Genomic DNA, 18,266 nt, shown 5'->3' with positions numbered 1-18,266 from the left:
ATTTTTCTTCATTTCTCGTAATTTTCGATATCGATAAAGTGGGCGTGGTCATATTCGGATTTCGGTAATTTTTTATACCAAGGTAAAGTGAGTTCATATAAGTACGTGAACTAAGTTTAGTAAAGATATATCGATTTTTGCTCAAGTTATCGTGTTAACGGCCGAGCGGAAGGACAGACGGTCGACTGGGCGTGGCTTCAACCGATTTCGCCCATTTTCACAGAAAACAGTTATCGTCATAGAATCTATACCCCTACCAAATTTCACAAGGATTGGTAAATTTTTGTTCGATTTATGGCATTAAAAGTATTCTAGACAAATTAAATGAAAAAGGGCGGAGCCACGCCCATTTTGAAATTTTCTTTTATTTTTGTATTTTGTTGCACCATATCATTACTGGATTTGTATGTTAACATAATTTACTTATGAACTGTAAAGATATTCAATTTTTTGTTAAAATTTGACTTTAAAACTTTTTTTTTTAAGGGGTGAGTTCTAGAGGTTTACGCCGATCACTTTATCGGCGTACGCCGGTGTTCTTACTTTAAAAAGCTTGATTTTTCTATCTAAAAAAATATTATTTAGGAAAGGTTTTTTTTGTATGTATTAAAGGAAATCAATGTGTTGGCCATTTCGGAAAAATTCTGGGTTTTTGCCTCAAGATCCCGCAGACCGTTCAAAAATTTTCAGGAGTAGCTCATTCCGAAGGGATTGTCCCTCGTTCGCTTACTCCAGAGAGGCTTCGAACCTAACCCCGATATTTGGAATTGGTACTGCTACGTCTGCTGGAAAGAAATAGAGATACATAAAATAGCCACACTTTTGCCTGCATGTCTCGTGCAAAGCGTAGTTTCACCTGGGGTTAACTCCTAATAATCGTCGCGAACACAATTTCTTTAAATCATTTGTGGCTCCTTGGCGGTCACAAGCAAAGGCGACTTACGGTTGCTATTGATGGTCTATTAATACTTATGACTCTCGTGGCACAGGCCGCCTCCAGTTTTTTGGCTGTTTTTAAGAGCTACAATTCCCGAAGTGCGAACAGTAGCAATCCCGACCACCAGTCGCTACCACGCCCCCTGGCCCTCACACCATATGCCAGCACAGAAGCTATAGGACTGCGACTTCGAACTCATACCTTCGTCACTTTCCTAGAAGCTCTAGGAGTAGCTCCGAAGACTTTCCAAAGGATGTTTTTGTCGCGCTATTCTGCCAGCTACACCAGAGAAACACCTTGAAACCTTAGGGAGTGACTATTCGGCCAAGGATGCCGCCTTCGAAATCATAAGCAATCTAAGTGGAAGTCATTGCGTAATGGGTGAAAATCGTATAATCCTCGGCGCATCTACATAATTAAAATTTTACAAGGACCATGCATAAAATTTGTTTAAATGTAGACCAAAGTTTGCAGACGTTTGTGTTCACATCATTGATTTCAATTGTCTTCGTTAAATCAAAACGATAGTTTAGAATGAAAGTCGACCGATTTTAAGTTGAAAGATGTTAACTGTTGTTTTCCGGCCTTATGATATAAGAGCTCATTATGGATGACCGCGTAGCTTGGTTTTAAGACTAGTTCGACTGTCCCCTGCGTTAGGGTAGTAGCACACACGGCCATTAGTTCGACGGTCTTGGGTAAGCTTTTGCTTCACCACGTTGAGTGTTCTTGTGAAGAACAAAGCCTCACCTGGTAAATATATGTGCCTACGTATTCACATTTGTAAAAGGAGCCGTAACGTGTAGGTGATATTTAAACTTGGTTGATAGGCTATAATTAATGTGATTCACTCCAAGGGAATAGTTTTGGATAGGGACGCCAACTTTAGGAAATGTCCAACCGGGAGACTTGGGTGTTGAAGGATGAAGTGTGAAAATCAAAATTAACATTTCAGACGCTATTGCATAGTTTCGCAAATAAACAACAAATATTTGAATGTAGGCACAACTGATTTTGCAAACCCTTCTCATACGTACATATATATTCAACTTAAGCATGCGGTAAGAATCATTTCAGGGGAGTGTTTATGCCCCTACAACCTACTAAAAGATTATGCATCACTGATTTCGCTTATTCTTTTAGCCAATCGGGATATACATTTTTTTTTTTTTTAATCGGCACCTTTTTCGGGTAATTTGCGTTTTTAACAACTTGAGGAGAATTTTATTGGAATTCATTGTTCATATTAATTTTTTGAAAAAAATATGCGAAGTGAGCATATAAATTTATTATATAACTTTTCTTTTAGTGTTTTGTTTTAATAACTTGGTGAATTGGGTGATACAAAGTCCGTGTTAAGCTGACATCGAAAGCGCCTGTTTTTTTAAAAAACCTTTGAACAGTTAGAAAGGGTTGAATTTCGCAATTAGTTTCTTATAACTGGCAGTGATGCGCATCCGTTGATACCACTTTCGACCATATCCGACCAATTTTCGACATGAACAATAAATGGCCTAAACAGTCTTAAACGAGTACAAAATATAGTAACGCGCCGGATGCCGTCGCCGCCGCCGCCGCGGCAATATTTTTTACATTCGGCGGCGGCGTGCGAAAAACGACCCTAATAGGCGGCGGCGGCGGCGGCGTTTATCGGCGGCGTATATCTCAGGTGTGTTCGTCATTCGATTTTGTTAATTTTTATTTAGCACACATATAGAAATAGGGGTAACGTTTCTGCCAAATTTCATCATGATATCTTCAACGACTGGCAAATTACAGCTTTGCAAAACTTTTAAATTACCTTATTTAAAAAGGGGGCGGTGCCACGCCCGTTGTCCAAAATTATACTACGCTTCTATTTCGCGTCATAAGGTCAACCCATCTACCAAGTTTCATCGCTTTCGCCGTGTTTGGTAATGAATTATCGCACTTTTTCGGTTTTTCGAAATTTTCGATATCGAAAAAGTGGGCGTGGTTATGTCCGATTTCGTTCGTTTTAAATAGCGATCTGAGATGGGTGCCCAGGAACTTACGTACCAAATTTCATTAAGATACCTCAAAATTTACTCAAGTTATCGTATTTACGGACAGACAGACGGACGGACATGGCTAAATGAATTTCTATATCTCTCGATTAGCTTATGCCGTTACGGATTACCGTTATGCGAACAAAATTAATATACTCTGTGAGCTCTGCTCAGCTGAGTATAAAAATCAAGCTTTTTAAAGCAAGAACACCGGCGTACACCGGCGCGCCGGCCACGCCGCTGGTATATAATAGAGCCTACGCCGCCGCGTATATCTCTAAAGCCTACTCACTCTACCACCCATATTCACACTCCCATTACCTCCCTCACTCCTACTCTCACACCCAGTGACCGTACAGGAACTTCTTTTACTGCTGCTGTTTCAAATGATATATTGAGCTTTGCTGATATTCAAAGATAACTTTTGCTCATCGAACCAAGTCGCCTGGCCCATAGTGTTCGATTTATTGGCTAACACACACTGCTATATACATTTGCACGTACTATGTAGGTATATTTATACAAATTTATACACACACTTATATAGGTAATACCTATATGTTGTATTAAGTTTGGTTCGCATGCTCTTTTTGATTATTTTGCCTGGTTATTCAACTGTTTTTCGAGATTGTCTTCACAAGCTTTTTGAGCGCTTATTTAAAAATGTTACAATCAGTTGCTTAATTCACTTAGTACGATTAGTACGCCGCGGCGATCGCACCCGTCGTCAACGCGACATATAATCGTTGTTGTATGTTGTCAGTCAGGAATATTTTTTTGGACGGAAATTCTCGTATTGCAAACGGTCATATTTTCATGCAATATTAATTTTATTCATAACATTGCAAATGAGTTTTGTGAATTTTTAGTAAATACCCGGATAGTTTTTGGATGTATAATTATCATACGCGTACATGTGCTTAAATTATACAAAGATCCATATGAACAGACATTCATAAATACATTCGTTGTGTTAAAATATAAATAAATAAAAAAACATATTTACAATATAAAACAAGCAAAAGTGATCGTCATGCCACAAAGGTACGCGTTAACAAACTCACACACACACGTACACGTTGTCACCCAGTTAGCACTTTTAAACAAACACGACCCAATTTCAGAAATATAGCATTTTCAGGTCAAATGAAACTTTTTTCAAGTCAAATGAAACTTTTTTCATTTCAAATGAACCTTTTTTTCATTTTAAATGAAACTTTTTTCATTTTAAATGAAACTTTTTTCAAGTCAAATGAAACCATACTACTAAGGTAATGTCAAAATATATTTATATCGTACTTTATAACGCTATTTATCAAATTTTTCTTTAAGACAACTATTTCTAATTAGCCACATTGAAGGCAAAATTTTTGCTTCAATTTTCTTTGTGAATTTAAGCTGCAGTTAAGGTCGGCTTAGTTTAATTTATTTATTTATTTTGATCGTTTCATTTTTTTAATAGATAAAGTAGCAGGGTTATACGCTAGGCAATTTATATACTACAGTTTAACCACCCACTTAAAATAAGCACCTATATTTTTTACTTGCATCTACTCCTCTTATATATAAAGCACATCTTTCGTTAATAACGTAGGAATAAAGCAACGTAGAGAACAAATAGAAGGAACCAAAGAGCATGATGCGAGCGTATTTCGTATTCACTGTCTGACACCAACTAACACATCGGTTGAATCCTCTGTATTATGCTTTTCTCTTTGACCAACGGCTTACCAAACAACATAGAACGATATCAAGGTATTGAAAGAAACATTACTTTTACCAACTATATAGTAGGGCATGTGGACTGTTAACTATGCTGAAAAACATAACGGTAAAAAGTGATCTTTTCTACTCTATGGCGTAGTTACATTGCACTTCACTCGTTTGGGCCTTTGAAAGTATATATATTTGTTTTTATTTTATTATTTTTCATTGTATATTATATAAAATGTAATATTTAGAATATATATATTAGAATGAGCCGATTTATTAACCGGTATCGCGCCATCGGTGTTTCGATAGGATTTGGGGTCAGGAAAAAAAGTTTCACTACGCATACCCAAACGAATAATTTTTGAGCCTGCGAAATTAAATTTTTTTTTTTTAATTTTTTTGACTTTGATTTTTAAGGGTTTTTTCATGACCTACTAAAAAAATGTCATACGTCCGACCCAAAAGCGTCCGCTAAAAACGCTGGTATACATGAAAATTATACAATCAAATGAAAATTTTATAGTGTTCATAGTGTTCAACTATGGCAAGGCTAAACTACGCCGACCTTAACTGCAGCTTAAATTCACAAAGAAAATTTAAGCAAAAATTTTGCCTTCAATGGGGCTAATTAGAAATAGTTGTCTTAAAGAAAAATTTGATATTAATATATTTTGACAATTACCTTAGTAGTATGGTTTCATTTGACTTGAAAAAAGTTTCATTTGAAATGAAAAAAGTTTCATTTGAAATGAAAAAGTTACATTTAAAATGAAAAAAGGTTCATTTGAAATGAAAAAAGTTTCATTTAAAATGAAGAAAGTTTCATTTGGCCTGAAAATGCTATATGGCGCGGTCGTTATATGTACATATATGTATAAGGGCAGCCAGAATTAAAAATTTACTGAAACTGTCGATGCGGCATCTTTTACTCAATTCCGTTATTGATGCATATTTTTTATTTTTTGCTGCTTCATGCCATTAGGGTGGGCCAAAAAATATGTATTTTTTTCTTTGGTATAGTGAAAACATTGTTCACGATAACTCAAAATATAACCTGTAAAAATTTCAGCTTCTTATTTTAATGTTTACAAGAGCCCCAATTTGAGGCTGAACTTTAATCTGATGATAGTTTAGCGGATATAGTGATTTAGGAACTTGGGATTATAGTTTTCATACTGTAACGAATTTACTGCAAATCCTCTTATATGCAACCTTCTGCTAAGTTCGAATCACTAAACTGTTGAATAAATAATTCCAATATTTAATAATGCAAAATGGCCTTTATTAAAGTACTTCACAATAAATAACTACTATTGCCCGACAGATAGCGTGCTTAATCGAAACTGAATTATTGCGCCTCAACTGTCGTTGCCTTTTATATTCTCTGATTTCATCGTTCGCATCTTCTAGGCGCTTTTATTTCCAGAATCTACTAGTTGGCCATCAGCTATCAAATTTCTCAGCTGTAACTACAATTGCACTATTTTATAGCTTCTCTCATTGCATACTTTCGGGAATATCTCAGATATATGAATGTGGTTGTGCGTTGCTTCTCAGCTGCGTATACGTACATATGTGTAGACATAATGATTGATTCGTTTATGTAGATGCATAATGATTGATTTATGGATGTGCATACAAGGCGCTGCTTAGCATCGGCTTAGAGATGGCAGTACCCCTTAGTGTTGCTAATATTCGTAACAATACGTTCTTACGTAATTGGCGCTTACCGTTTGAAGGGTGCGCCGATCGCTTGTTCGTTGTGCTAACTGGCGCCAATTGGTATCACCAAGTGAATTTAATTCGTTTTCCTCTAATTTTCCAAACGGGCCGCCTTCCTCTGTTTTCATGTGCGGGATCTGATAAGAATACTTTTTTGATCGGAGAATCATCTTTCATTCGCTTATCATGTTCAGCGTAGCCGATTTATTTTAATTCGCTAGACTCTGTTGATGTTTACGGAAAGCTTGTACAGCTCATCATTGAGTCTTCTCGGGTACTCTCTAAAAGCTCATATGTACATATTTTGAAGAATACTTCTCGCGAGCTATGATACACTTTTTATTAAAACTGGGAATTACCCCATACGATTTATATGGAAAAACTAAAGTCACGATAAGGCACCTGTAAAAAGCTGACATTTTTACAGGTTATCCTTTTGGATGTCCTGATCAATATTTTCACTATACGAAAACGAGACAAAAAAAATTTGTTTGGCCACCTTTGTATGCATGTATCGCACATCTACATCAATAGGAAGCTAAGTCTAAAATCTGAAAATTTGAAGTTATGCACACCACAGGGTTTCCAATTTCAATAAATAGCGATCTGTATACTCCATTTAATATTACTTCAATTACTCTCCCAGATAGAGCTTGATAAAATTTAAAAATTCCACTGCCGCATATGGGAAAGTCAATCAGTTTTTTACCTTTCCAGAATATTTTCATTTATTTAGTAGATCGCTCTCTTGATCTAGGTGTACGATATATGTAATATGTTGAATTCACTATTATACTTAAAGGGCGGTATCCAGATCGCAATAAAACACTCAGGAACTTATTTTATTTTCCCTTTTTAAACTCCTGCCCTTGTTTATTGATTTTCATTATACATTTTTTCCGAGATGCGTTCTGCAACCATAAATTTAAGCCTGCAACTATTTATTTAGCATAGAAGTATTTGTAGGTTCAAATTTGTTCTTTCTGACACGTCTGGAAAGAAATTTCAAAAATAACATGAATAATAAGAAAGGAAAAAACCTAAGAAAACTTACAGTTTTGCTTGATCCGGATATCGCGCTTTATATACAAAAACTGGTAGAAAATATCGCTGAGAGTTGTATAAGACCTATAATTTGATTAAGAGCTTAGTTTAGACAGTACGCACGGTTGAAAGTAAGACCCATTCAATTTATAAATTTACTTCTGCCAAGAGAATTTGGTCCGATCTGATTGTTCTTGGTCTTAGTTAAAGCAAAATGAATGCATCTTCATTAATATCCTCAAGTGCGCAGGTGTAACATAGATCGTGGAAGTGGCATGCCATAGGCCTCTAAGTTCAGATTATGCTATGAAGACTCAATACATTAAAAAAGATACTTAACTGCTTCCCGTCAGGACCAAAAATTGATGTATATATTACTATAATTAAAATTAAAAAAAATTTATTTGGATTTTTTAAATATTCATAGAGAAACCTTAACTTTGATCCCTGTGAGACATCTCCTAATTGTCTCCAATCGGAGATCAAAATTTAAATTTGATATATTTGACTTTGATAGTACCGTTTGAATAGGAAAAATCGGAAATTGATAAACGACCACGCTAATATACGTACATACAAGCATACACTATACATGGCAGGAATTCGTTGAGATTAATGATAAAATATCTTCTAGGAACCTTTCATCAGAATTTCCTGGAAGGTCTGAAAGAAGAGATTTTAAAGTGGAAAACGTTCTATCTATCTACTGGTACCTGGGTTGAAGGAACCCCAAAGATAGCTTGAGCCACTTCAGTTAACCCTTTGCTGGATTCTTATGTATTTTAAAAGTTTAATATGTATATCAAAATAATAATCGGAAGCCACTTTTTATTATCAAACGATTTGATTTTATCTTTCAACGATTTACTTTTGACTTGGGGTCATTGCTCCCTATTTCTTTTAAAATTGCCTTAACGGCATTAAATTTTGATGAGATTGACAGTGCCAAATAGTAAACAGTTTGATAATGCATACAAAAAAATTAGAAAGAAAACAATTAATCTATTGTAAATTTATTGAATGAAAAATTGTACCCTTCAAAAATTAGTTCGACTTTCGGTTCGGATCAGATATTTGTAAACTATTTTGGTTCGGTTAATAAAAAAATATGTTAACCGGTTGCAAAACTTTTAAATTTTCTTTTTTAAAATATGGGTCGTGCCATGTTTAACAAAATTTTTATTTTGAATGATCGGATGTAAATGGTGGAACGATGGGTGGTTGATCGAAGTCTAAGTTGTACAATAATGGTAGAAACGGTAAACGATGAACTAGTGGGTTTTTGATGATGAATAGTGGGTGGTGGCTGATTACCCGTGGAGACAGATCGGTGGCCGAGAACTGATGTCCTACTTAACCAGCGGATCAGTGAATTTTGCCCAAATTCAGTAGGTGGTCGGCCTTCGTAAGTACGGTGGCAACTGACGTACCAGCGTCTTGGGATCGAGGAGGATGGGAAGCATCAGCCCGCGACCGCTACAAGTGTCAAAACCGTTGGTGAACGAAGGTACCTTATCAAAATCGCGCTTTTGATTCCTTTGTAAATTGTAAATCATTTATATTTCAATATCACTCGTGATTAAGCTTTTGCGCACTATGCCTGTATAATTTCATTTTCTTGCGGATAGTTTTTATGTGGAGGCGAGTATACTGACAACAAGAAGTGTGACTGCTACTGAAGAAGTCTTGCGGATCGAGGTGTGGGTACCTGTGATGCTACTAAAATCACCATTACAAAGTATCCACGTACAACTTTTTGTGTATAAACTGAAAATTTGAAAGTTGAAATAGTAGTGACAACATACAGTCGTATGGCAACAATGCACTCTTTTTTTTAGAGATTTCCCAATTCAGTCAGACCACAAGTGTGAACATAACCCTCATCCAACTAGATTCACATTCGACCAGGATTATCACAATAGCAAAATTTCTTCAAAATATCCAGGGAGCAGTGTGGCCTCTTTAAACCAATTGCCTTAAGCAAGTTCGTTCAGAAAATAACTTAACTTACTTTATACAAACTTTACGATTTTTTGGTTCTTGAGTTTGCCAAATCTTTTGTAAAAATATCTGTAGACAGAAACACGGCTGCCTCTTTGGTCCGTTTGGACCAAAAATAGTCCTTTCCAACTTCATTTGGTCCGCTGTTCCCATCTTTCCAATTTTGGTCCTTTTTAGGCAGGCGCAACGATTTTGGTACTTTTCTTTCTTTTTCTTGGCACTTCCCATGCTAAAATTTTGAAAGTGTTACCTCTCGCTTGGCACACCAATATATAATTTCTTCTCACACAGTTCAAAGAAATCAATGAATTGCAGACCCGAATTCCAACCTTCGCTAAAACTCCAATGCTAAAAGTATCTAAAATAGTATTAAGTGCACAGACAAGTATGCAACATTTAGTACCATATGATCGTAAGGGATAACCGCCTAAGTCCCATATAAGAGTACTAAAAATAGGCTGTTATTCTTTATAATCTACTAAACGTTGCACATTTTTGCGAATTTGTTATTGTTTTGGATATTTTTAGTGTTAGCGAATGTTGGAATTTGGGCGCAGGACTATTACTAAAGAGGATATATATTGTAACGATTTTACTGCAAGTCCTCTTATTTGCAATCCTCTGCTAAGTTCGAATCACTAAACTGTTGAATAAATAACTCCAATTTGTAATAATGCAAAATGGCCTTTATTAAAGTACTTCACAATAACACTCAAACTGTGCAACGAATAGCTTGCTTAATAACCACACTGATTGATAGCTCAATGAAACTCTACTATTCAAAATAATTCTGCTATTGCTCGCTAGATATTGTCTCAAACGAAACTGCTTGACAACTCAAATCAAACTGAATTTCAGCGCCTCTACATCTGTCGCCTTTTATACTCTTTGGTTTCCTCGTTCGCATCTTCTAGACGCTTCCAGAATCTACTAGTCCAGTAGCTCTCAAACTTCTCAGCTGTAACTACAATTGCACAATTTTATAGTTTTCCTCATTGCATACTTATAGGAGTATCTCAGATATATGCATGGATTTGTGCATTGACTCTCTGCTGCTCGTACACGTACATGGTACATATATGTAGACGCGGTCGTTTATGTAGATACATGATGATTGAATTATTGATGTGCATTCACGTCACTGCTTAGCATCGGCTTAGAGCTGGCAGCACTCCTTAGTTTTGCTAATATTCGTAACAATATAATAAGAGACGTCGCTCGTTACTTGTAGACATATGTTTTCTTCGAGGTAGTCGCCGTTTGGTTTTTTTTTTGCGAAATGTGCATAAAATATCTTCGATACATTTTCGTGGGGTATTTGTGTTTATTTTTCCGACTGTATTTAATTAATTAATTAATTCTCTTTCCAAAAATAAAATAAATAAATTAAAAATGTCCCTCTTAGAAAACATTAGGCATACATTTTTTTAATTTCCAGCGAGTTACTCGCCGCTCGTAGCAGACTGGTGGCTCTTATTATGTTTATCCTCTTTGCTATTACGATATTAAGCCACGCAAAATACTTGGCATTTATTTTACTCGTTGGCTCACTCTGGAAAATGTTTTCGGGCGTACGGCCCACTGTTAACTCAAAAGTCTAAAGTTTAGAACTTATGTGTACCTCCGAATTCCCCAATTCAATACGAACTGTATACTCGATTTGCTAATACGTTCACTAATCAGCAAGAAAAGACGTTGTAAAAAAACAACTTTAATTGGCGCATATGGGAAAGCCCCTTAGTTTTTTGCGTTTTCCGAACATTGAGATTTTTTGAAATTATCGCTCTTTTGATCTAGGTGTGCAATATGTTCTATCTTCGTGCCTAGAAGATAATTGCGTTTCCGCTATACCATTGTCAATTTCCGGCCTAAATTAACTGTATTTGCTTTGTTGTTCTGACAATTGAAAATTTGGTTTTTATTTCAAAAATATTGTGCACTAATATACAATAAAAATCAAGTTATTTGCGAAGTAAGTTAACGAAAAGGTATGCAATAATTTTAAATGTAATATATGCTATTTTTTTGGGAAACGATTTGGTAAAAATAATTACAATAAACAACATAAAGTTATTAACAAAAACATGTCAAACTCATTTATTAAGTGGGAAATATTGGTCTTTCTTACTCTTGTTGGAAATTGTTTTTGTAATTTTATTTTCCGCTACGTTTCGTCAGTATTTCAAGCTTGAAGTCGAGGCAGAAGTAATGCCATTTACCTACATAGGTATTGCACAATAGAGATACTTTTAAGATGTTTGATTATAGTCTGAGGCCTGGTACGGACGTTTCAACCTTAAGGGAAAAAGTAAGCATCTATGAAATTGGCATCAACGAGAATGCTTTAAATAATTGCTTACTTTCATTAATGGTTTACTTAGTTAAATATGTACATAGCTCGGTAACAACATAACGCAAATTTTTTGAGACGTGCCTTGTTAAAACCTAACTGCGCTATAAGTTTTAGTTATTTCAATCAACAACGTAATGTTGGAACTAAGAACTTTGTGAGCAAAACTAGCCTTTAACTACTGAGGTGAAATATTTGGACGTAGTTATTGTGGTGGGGGTAAATTTTACCACTTTATAATCTATAAATAATTTTTGTCAACGAAAAATTTTTTTTATATTATTCGTTTTTAATTGGAATAATAAAACGCATTTTTAAATGCATAAAATAATAAATTTAAAGAAATCGAACTTCTAGTTTAACAAAACAAGGACTTTGTTTCATAGCCACTTTTCTTAAAACTAAAAAAAAGCACAAACCACATAGCCACTTTTCTTAAAACTAAAAAAAAGCACAAACATAACTTAAAAAAATTAAAAAAAAAAACCAAAAACACATAAAGACACTTTTCACAGCCAAACTTATGACATTAGAATCACAAAAAGAAAACAAACAAAAATTATGTTATTTTATATATAAAATTATGTAATACGTAACCCCGGACGAGTGGTAATTTTGACACCAGCCCTGGTATATGTCCGCTTATACAATACCCATGACTGTCCAAACACAACTGAATAATACTAATAGAATAAAGAGAAGATACCAAGAGAATGAAATTGATCGCACTTAACTCAAGATAGTAAGAGAGAAAACAAACTACGAAGGGTAAAATTGACCACCACCTCAGTACTTAAAGGCTAGTTCAACCACGTTTGGTTGGTGAAAGACATATGGCTAATCCTATGTATTGAAAAAGTGTTATGCATAAAAAATAATCTTTATTTTTATTTGTGCAGTAATTCTTCTGTTAAGTAAGTGCTATGATTTAGCCAGTTTTATATAGGAAACCATGAAAACAACCTAAATTAAGGATTTTACAGCGAATGAATGAATTACCTAATTGTTTGTATACTAATAAAATGATACAAACGTTTGATCCTTTTTTCGTTGAATATGGTCCCAAATAAAATACTGGTGTGGCAACCGTGTACAGAAATACGATTTTTTATTTTCGCTTTTGGTTGTTGATACCGAAATCATGTATACCGAGGTCAAAACATGTATTTTTTTCAGTTTCAAACCTTCATTTTTAAATCCTGTTGCTGCAGTAAACAGGCTATTATTATAGTTCCCGAGATTTCTATACAAATTTAGGCCCTTTTGGTTTTTATACTAAACATACATATGTTGATTTTGTATAAACATTTTTCGGTAAAAAATATGGCATGGTTGTCGCATGTAGACATTGCTGCAGCGGCCTAGATGTGCGCACTGTTGAGGTATGAAGGAGACATTTAGTTACCTGGAGTTCCTTTATTAAACATTTTACACTGATATGACATAGCTAAGCACAAGTTACAAATGAGAAAATTGTATTTGAGTAATGCCGAAACGCCCCTGCAAAAAATCGTGTTACTTATTCCATAGATCTCTTTTGTCTACAATGGGCTATAATTCATCGCCACTAGTCTCTTATGGGTATAATTTTGATTACTCCGTTTTATATATATGAAAGCGACTCCAAGGAATAAGAAGATAAAACTGCATTGAAATGGGTGAAATAAAGGAAATCCTGTTAAATAAAATAAAACTTAATCAGAAAATATTTAAGATAAATGAGAGCTGCATATCAAACCAAAATATTAGTACCTTTTTTGAATTATTGTAGCGTTTTCTGTTTTTCTAAAATATAAAAACTATACCCCCAGCGGGTTAGGGGGTCAGAATAGCCGAGGCTCTGGCGACCCCGAACTCCTCATGGATCTAGGGGGTGGGAGGGCGGTATGGCCAAAAAGGTTGCATGTGGTTATAACAAATCGTTCCCAAGATGGTCGGACTTGGTACCGGAACGTACCGGATCTGCATCCGACAAAGGACCATCAATATCGATAACACTCTCTAAGGCCTTCGGGGAGTGTCCTTATCGCTAAAACAACAACCAAAACATTAAAAATAGGTTATAAAGAAGGCGTGTCCGACAGCACCCGTAGCGGTACATAAAGGACCAGCCTGATAGTACCCCCGCAAGCAGAAACAGGTATAATTAGTCTTTCCACAGGACACGCTCAAACAAAATATGTCAGTTTAACCTTATAAACATTGAAACTAGATACTGTCGCATGCCTCTTTTCAATCCCTTTCGAATTCATCAGAAATTATATATTTACATATACATATATCGCTAAAAAGAAAAGACATCTGTTCTATGCACAATAATCTTGCAAATGCGAACTGCGTATATGTACATACGCACACATGACTGTGTTTGTAATTTAAATATATACATATGCGAATAACCCTGCAATAAATGCTAATAAAGTGGAATGCCTACCGGATATTACAAAAAGGAACATATCATCAACAGAATTTTGAGACAAATTTAAAAACATATGAAATCTACTATCAGCGGAAATGAAGTGAGAAGATCTCTATGACACTAAAATAATTCAAATATACCTTACTAATAAAGAAGAAAAAACCAACGTTTCGAAACTTACGAGTCGAAGGCTGAGATGTCTTTAGAAATAAGATGTTTACGTGAATTAAAAGAGATAATTTTCCGCTGCACAAGTTGGCCTAACCAACTTATTTAATATCTTATATATTATTTCTAATTGTTCGCTCTTATTTGGAATCCAAATATATAAATAACTAGCAGACCCGCCAGACGTTGTTCTGCCCTAAATTTGGTCTATCTGCATACATTATAATAAGCTTTTCCGTCTAACTCTGCCCTATCCCCTCTACACTTTTTCCCAATCTTTTTATTCACTCCTCCCTCCGTCTTTTTCGCTTCATCTATCTCCATCTTCGTCTCATTCTATCTCTTTCTCAGTCTCCTTCTCTCTTTTCTCTTCTCTCAAGTTTTTCTCATTCTTTTTCATCTCTTATTGCCAGTCCCAGAGGGTGGTATGTATTTTGTTCCAGTCCCATTCCTCGTCTCAGTCCCAGTCACACTCCGAGTTTCAGTCTCAGTCTCTGTCGCAGTTCTAGTCCTAATCCCAGTCCCAGTCCGTCTCTGGTCTACTTCCCTGAAAAAAGCATCGTAAATACTAATATAGAGAAATTTATATAACAAATTTCAGGCAAATCGAATAGGACGAATGTAAATAGGTATGTGGGTATTATTAATTCATGTCTTTATTTCGGCTTCGCATGCATTTTATCAGTTTTGCCAGGTTGATGCGACTAAATCGAATATCACAATTAAAATTACTTTAAAGCTCTCAGCAACAATTTCATTTGATATCCATAATACACACACATTCTAGGGGTATCCATGTCTTGGCCTATATCTCGAGACCCTAGTCACCCAGCGGTGTAAAACTTACTCTGAACTAAAGCACACATCAAGAGCTTTAATTTGATACCCATAATGTAAAAACACATTCTAGGTGTATCCGGGTCCTTGTTTTGTCCTATATCTCGAGACCCTAGTCACCCAGCGGTGTAAAACTTACTCTGTACTAAAGCACACAGCAACAGCTTGAATTTGATACCCATAATGTAAAAACACATCCTAGTGTTACCCTCTACATAAAGCACTAATCAATCACTTTTATTTGGTATCCATATTCTATAAACACATTCTAGGGGTACCCGGGTCCACGTTTTGGCCTATATCTCGAACCCTAGTCACCCAGGGGTATGAAAATTACCCTCTACTAAAGCACTCATCAAGAGATTTAATTTGATATCCATATTCTATAAACACATTCTAGTGGTACTCGGGTCCACGTTTTGGCCTATATCTCGATACCCTAGTCACCCAGGGTTATGAAAATGACCCTCTACTAAAGCACTCATCAACAGATTTCATTTGGTAACCATATTCTATAAACACATTCTAGGGTACCCGGGTCCACGTTTTGGCCTATATCTCGAGACCCTTTGCGTCGATCGTAACCAAACCACCGTGCAAACCACCGCGTGAGGTATACGCAACTTATGTGAAAATTTGAACAAAATCGACCGGATAGTTTTTGATTTTATAAGCCCCACACAAACGGAGATTAATTTTTATATATATATACATATATATAAATATATATATATATATATATATATATATATATAAAGTTTTGGTTGTAAAGTTGGGGATTCGTGCTGTTAGCGAGCTTTGGGCATAATTAGTCGTAGCGCTTTTTTTTAGCTATGTATATTTTATTAAAATAATTTGTTAAAAATAAACGATTGTGAGCACACAAAGAAATATATTTATACTATGGCACTATTGTGAATATTTGATTAGAACTAACACTGCATTAACGGCAGTTGCTAACATTCGTCAGATGGCAGCGAAGTTAATAGATGTTTGCCATGTAAGTTTATAGATGTTTGATTGATAGAACGGCTGATTTCTGTTGATATTTGATTTGAGACTTTTATATTTGTTGCGCAAGCAGCAGCCATGCCAGTCATAAGGGCTGATTACATTCACGACGGCGGTGTAGACGCCACATTTGTCATATTATTTTTACACATGTTCTTATGAGCATCGTTATTTTCGGCGCGACAGAGCAGTACGACAATCAATCACGAAAGCCGTTGTAGCTAATTATATTTTTGGGAAGCGACAGTGAGTAGCGTCCTTTTTATTTTGTCAATAAACACTAAAACAGAAGTAAATAAGAGATAATAAAAGCTAAAATCATTCTTTTGGGATTTTTTTAAACATAATTCATATTTTCATATATTTTTCGCTACTGTTTGCTGTAATTTATATTGGTGGCGGCCGCTTTCAAAGTAATCAATAAGCCAATGATTGCTACGGTTGTCGTCAAGCTTTGCCTTATTGTGGTTTTGGTCTGTAGACGCCGTGTTGAATGTGATCAGCCCTATACGGATATTCTCTATATCTTAAGGCCGAATTAATGGTGACTTATAACCATAAAGCCATAACCAGATAAAACAGTTGATCGAACTTATCTTATGGAAATCAATGTAATCGATTAATGGTGCCATACCATAACGCTAACTTGATTACATTGATTTCTTTAAGGTAGGTTCGATCAGCTGTTTTATCTGGTTATGGCTTTATGGTTATAAGTCACCATTAATTCGCCCTTTAATTTTACTTATGTGAGGTATTGCTGCGTATATTTGTCAATACATATCGCGCACCCATGATTCAATCACTAGAGGCTAGAGGTTTGTTTTTTAATTTCAGCAGTCCTTTGACACTCCCAGAATTCAAATTGTACTAGAAAAGTTCCTTAGGTAGTATATTACTATTGATAGTAATTTTGAAAATGCTAACAGGTTTTGGGGAAATTATTAAATTTTTACTTAATATTTCGTGATCGTTGGATCATATGGTCCACTGGAGTATTTACCATTATACTCCACTGTAATGCAGCAATGGATCAACTCATGTTTCTACACGAACATATTGTAAGCCGATCATTGCTCGCTTTTAACGATTGCAATCACTACACGATGTTTATTGGGCTGTGGGTACTCCAAGGATTACTCTGATGTATGCGGAGCTGGAGTATATGGTCAGTCCTAGGACATCGCAATGTTAATTGGACCATGTTTTTTGTATGAATTGTGGTTAATTTTGGAGCATTCGCTTGGTCCATAGCGAGTACTTCATACATGCATGCATGGATAACTCGCGAGTTTTGCAGGGAAGGAGTTATATTGCTTTTGTAATTTTTCCAGAATTATTTGATTCAAAAACACACTATCTCAGAATTTAATTCAAAACCACCCTATCTGAGCATAAATTCAATACATTTTAACATAAGAAATGAGGTTTATAAAAAAATTCTAAGAAAGACCGTTCTTCAACCTTATTCTGAGATAATGAACTTAAAAAAAAGCTCATATTGAAAATTTTTGAAAAGTACTTTGAGAAAAGTTGCGTTCGATATAGGGTGATACTCCACTCAGCAGCAAAATAGAAAAAATGCTGATTTGCTTAGAACTTTAACCTTAGGCTTTGACTTTGACAGAAGAGTTCAGCTTATGATTGGTTTTGTGTTCAGCCATGAATTAAACTTTCATTTAGGTTTCGTATGTGCGTAGGTTTACAGAAGTGCCCGATTCCATAGTTTTCATAAAAAACCTTTCTTCATCCTCACTTATTTCTTTACTTACCTAATTGGCGCTTAACTGTTTAGACGGTTATGATCGTTCAACAAAGCACGCCAGTCGCTTCTTCGCTCTGCTAACTGGAGCCAATTGGTCACATCAAGGGAATTTAAATCATTTTCCACCTTCCTTCCAGCGGAGTGAGTGGGCAACCCTCTTCCTCTTCTTCCATAGGCGGGTGCCGTTAAATATACTTTCTTAGCCGGATCGTCATCTTTCGCATAACATGGCCTAGCCAGCGTTGCCGCTGCGTTTTAATTTGACGGACTAT

At 35.6% G+C, this 18,266-nt stretch overlaps 2 protein-coding genes across 2 annotated transcripts in view; both read left to right on the top strand.

Moving 5' to 3' along the window:
• The first annotated feature begins 3,868 nt into the window (after nucleotides 1–3,868).
• rogdi (rogdi atypical leucine zipper) overlaps nucleotides 3,869–18,266 on the top strand; it is a 78,272-nt gene continuing 63,874 nt past the window's right edge. Inside the window, exon 1 of the mRNA XM_067791619.1 lies at nucleotides 3,869–4,008. Within this exon, the coding sequence (XP_067647720.1) occupies nucleotides 3,998–4,008 (11 nt within the window). The 5' untranslated portion in view covers nucleotides 3,869–3,997. The remainder of the gene's footprint in view (nucleotides 4,009–18,266) is intronic.
• The window catches only part of LOC137253986 (3 beta-hydroxysteroid dehydrogenase/Delta 5-->4-isomerase type 4), a 130,312-nt gene continuing 115,920 nt past the window's right edge, over nucleotides 3,875–18,266 (top strand). Inside the window, exon 1 of the mRNA XM_067791614.1 lies at nucleotides 3,875–4,008. Coding sequence (XP_067647715.1) covers nucleotides 3,998–4,008 — 11 coding nt within the window. The 5' untranslated portion in view covers nucleotides 3,875–3,997. The remainder of the gene's footprint in view (nucleotides 4,009–18,266) is intronic.

The sequence above is a fragment of the Eurosta solidaginis genome, chromosome 5, assembly GCF_040869045.1.
Source record: "Eurosta solidaginis isolate ZX-2024a chromosome 5, ASM4086904v1, whole genome shotgun sequence".
NCBI lineage: Eukaryota > Metazoa > Arthropoda > Insecta > Diptera > Tephritidae > Eurosta > Eurosta solidaginis.
The sequence above is the reverse complement of the archived record's forward strand: the minus strand, read 5'-3'. Positions and strand labels throughout refer to the sequence as shown.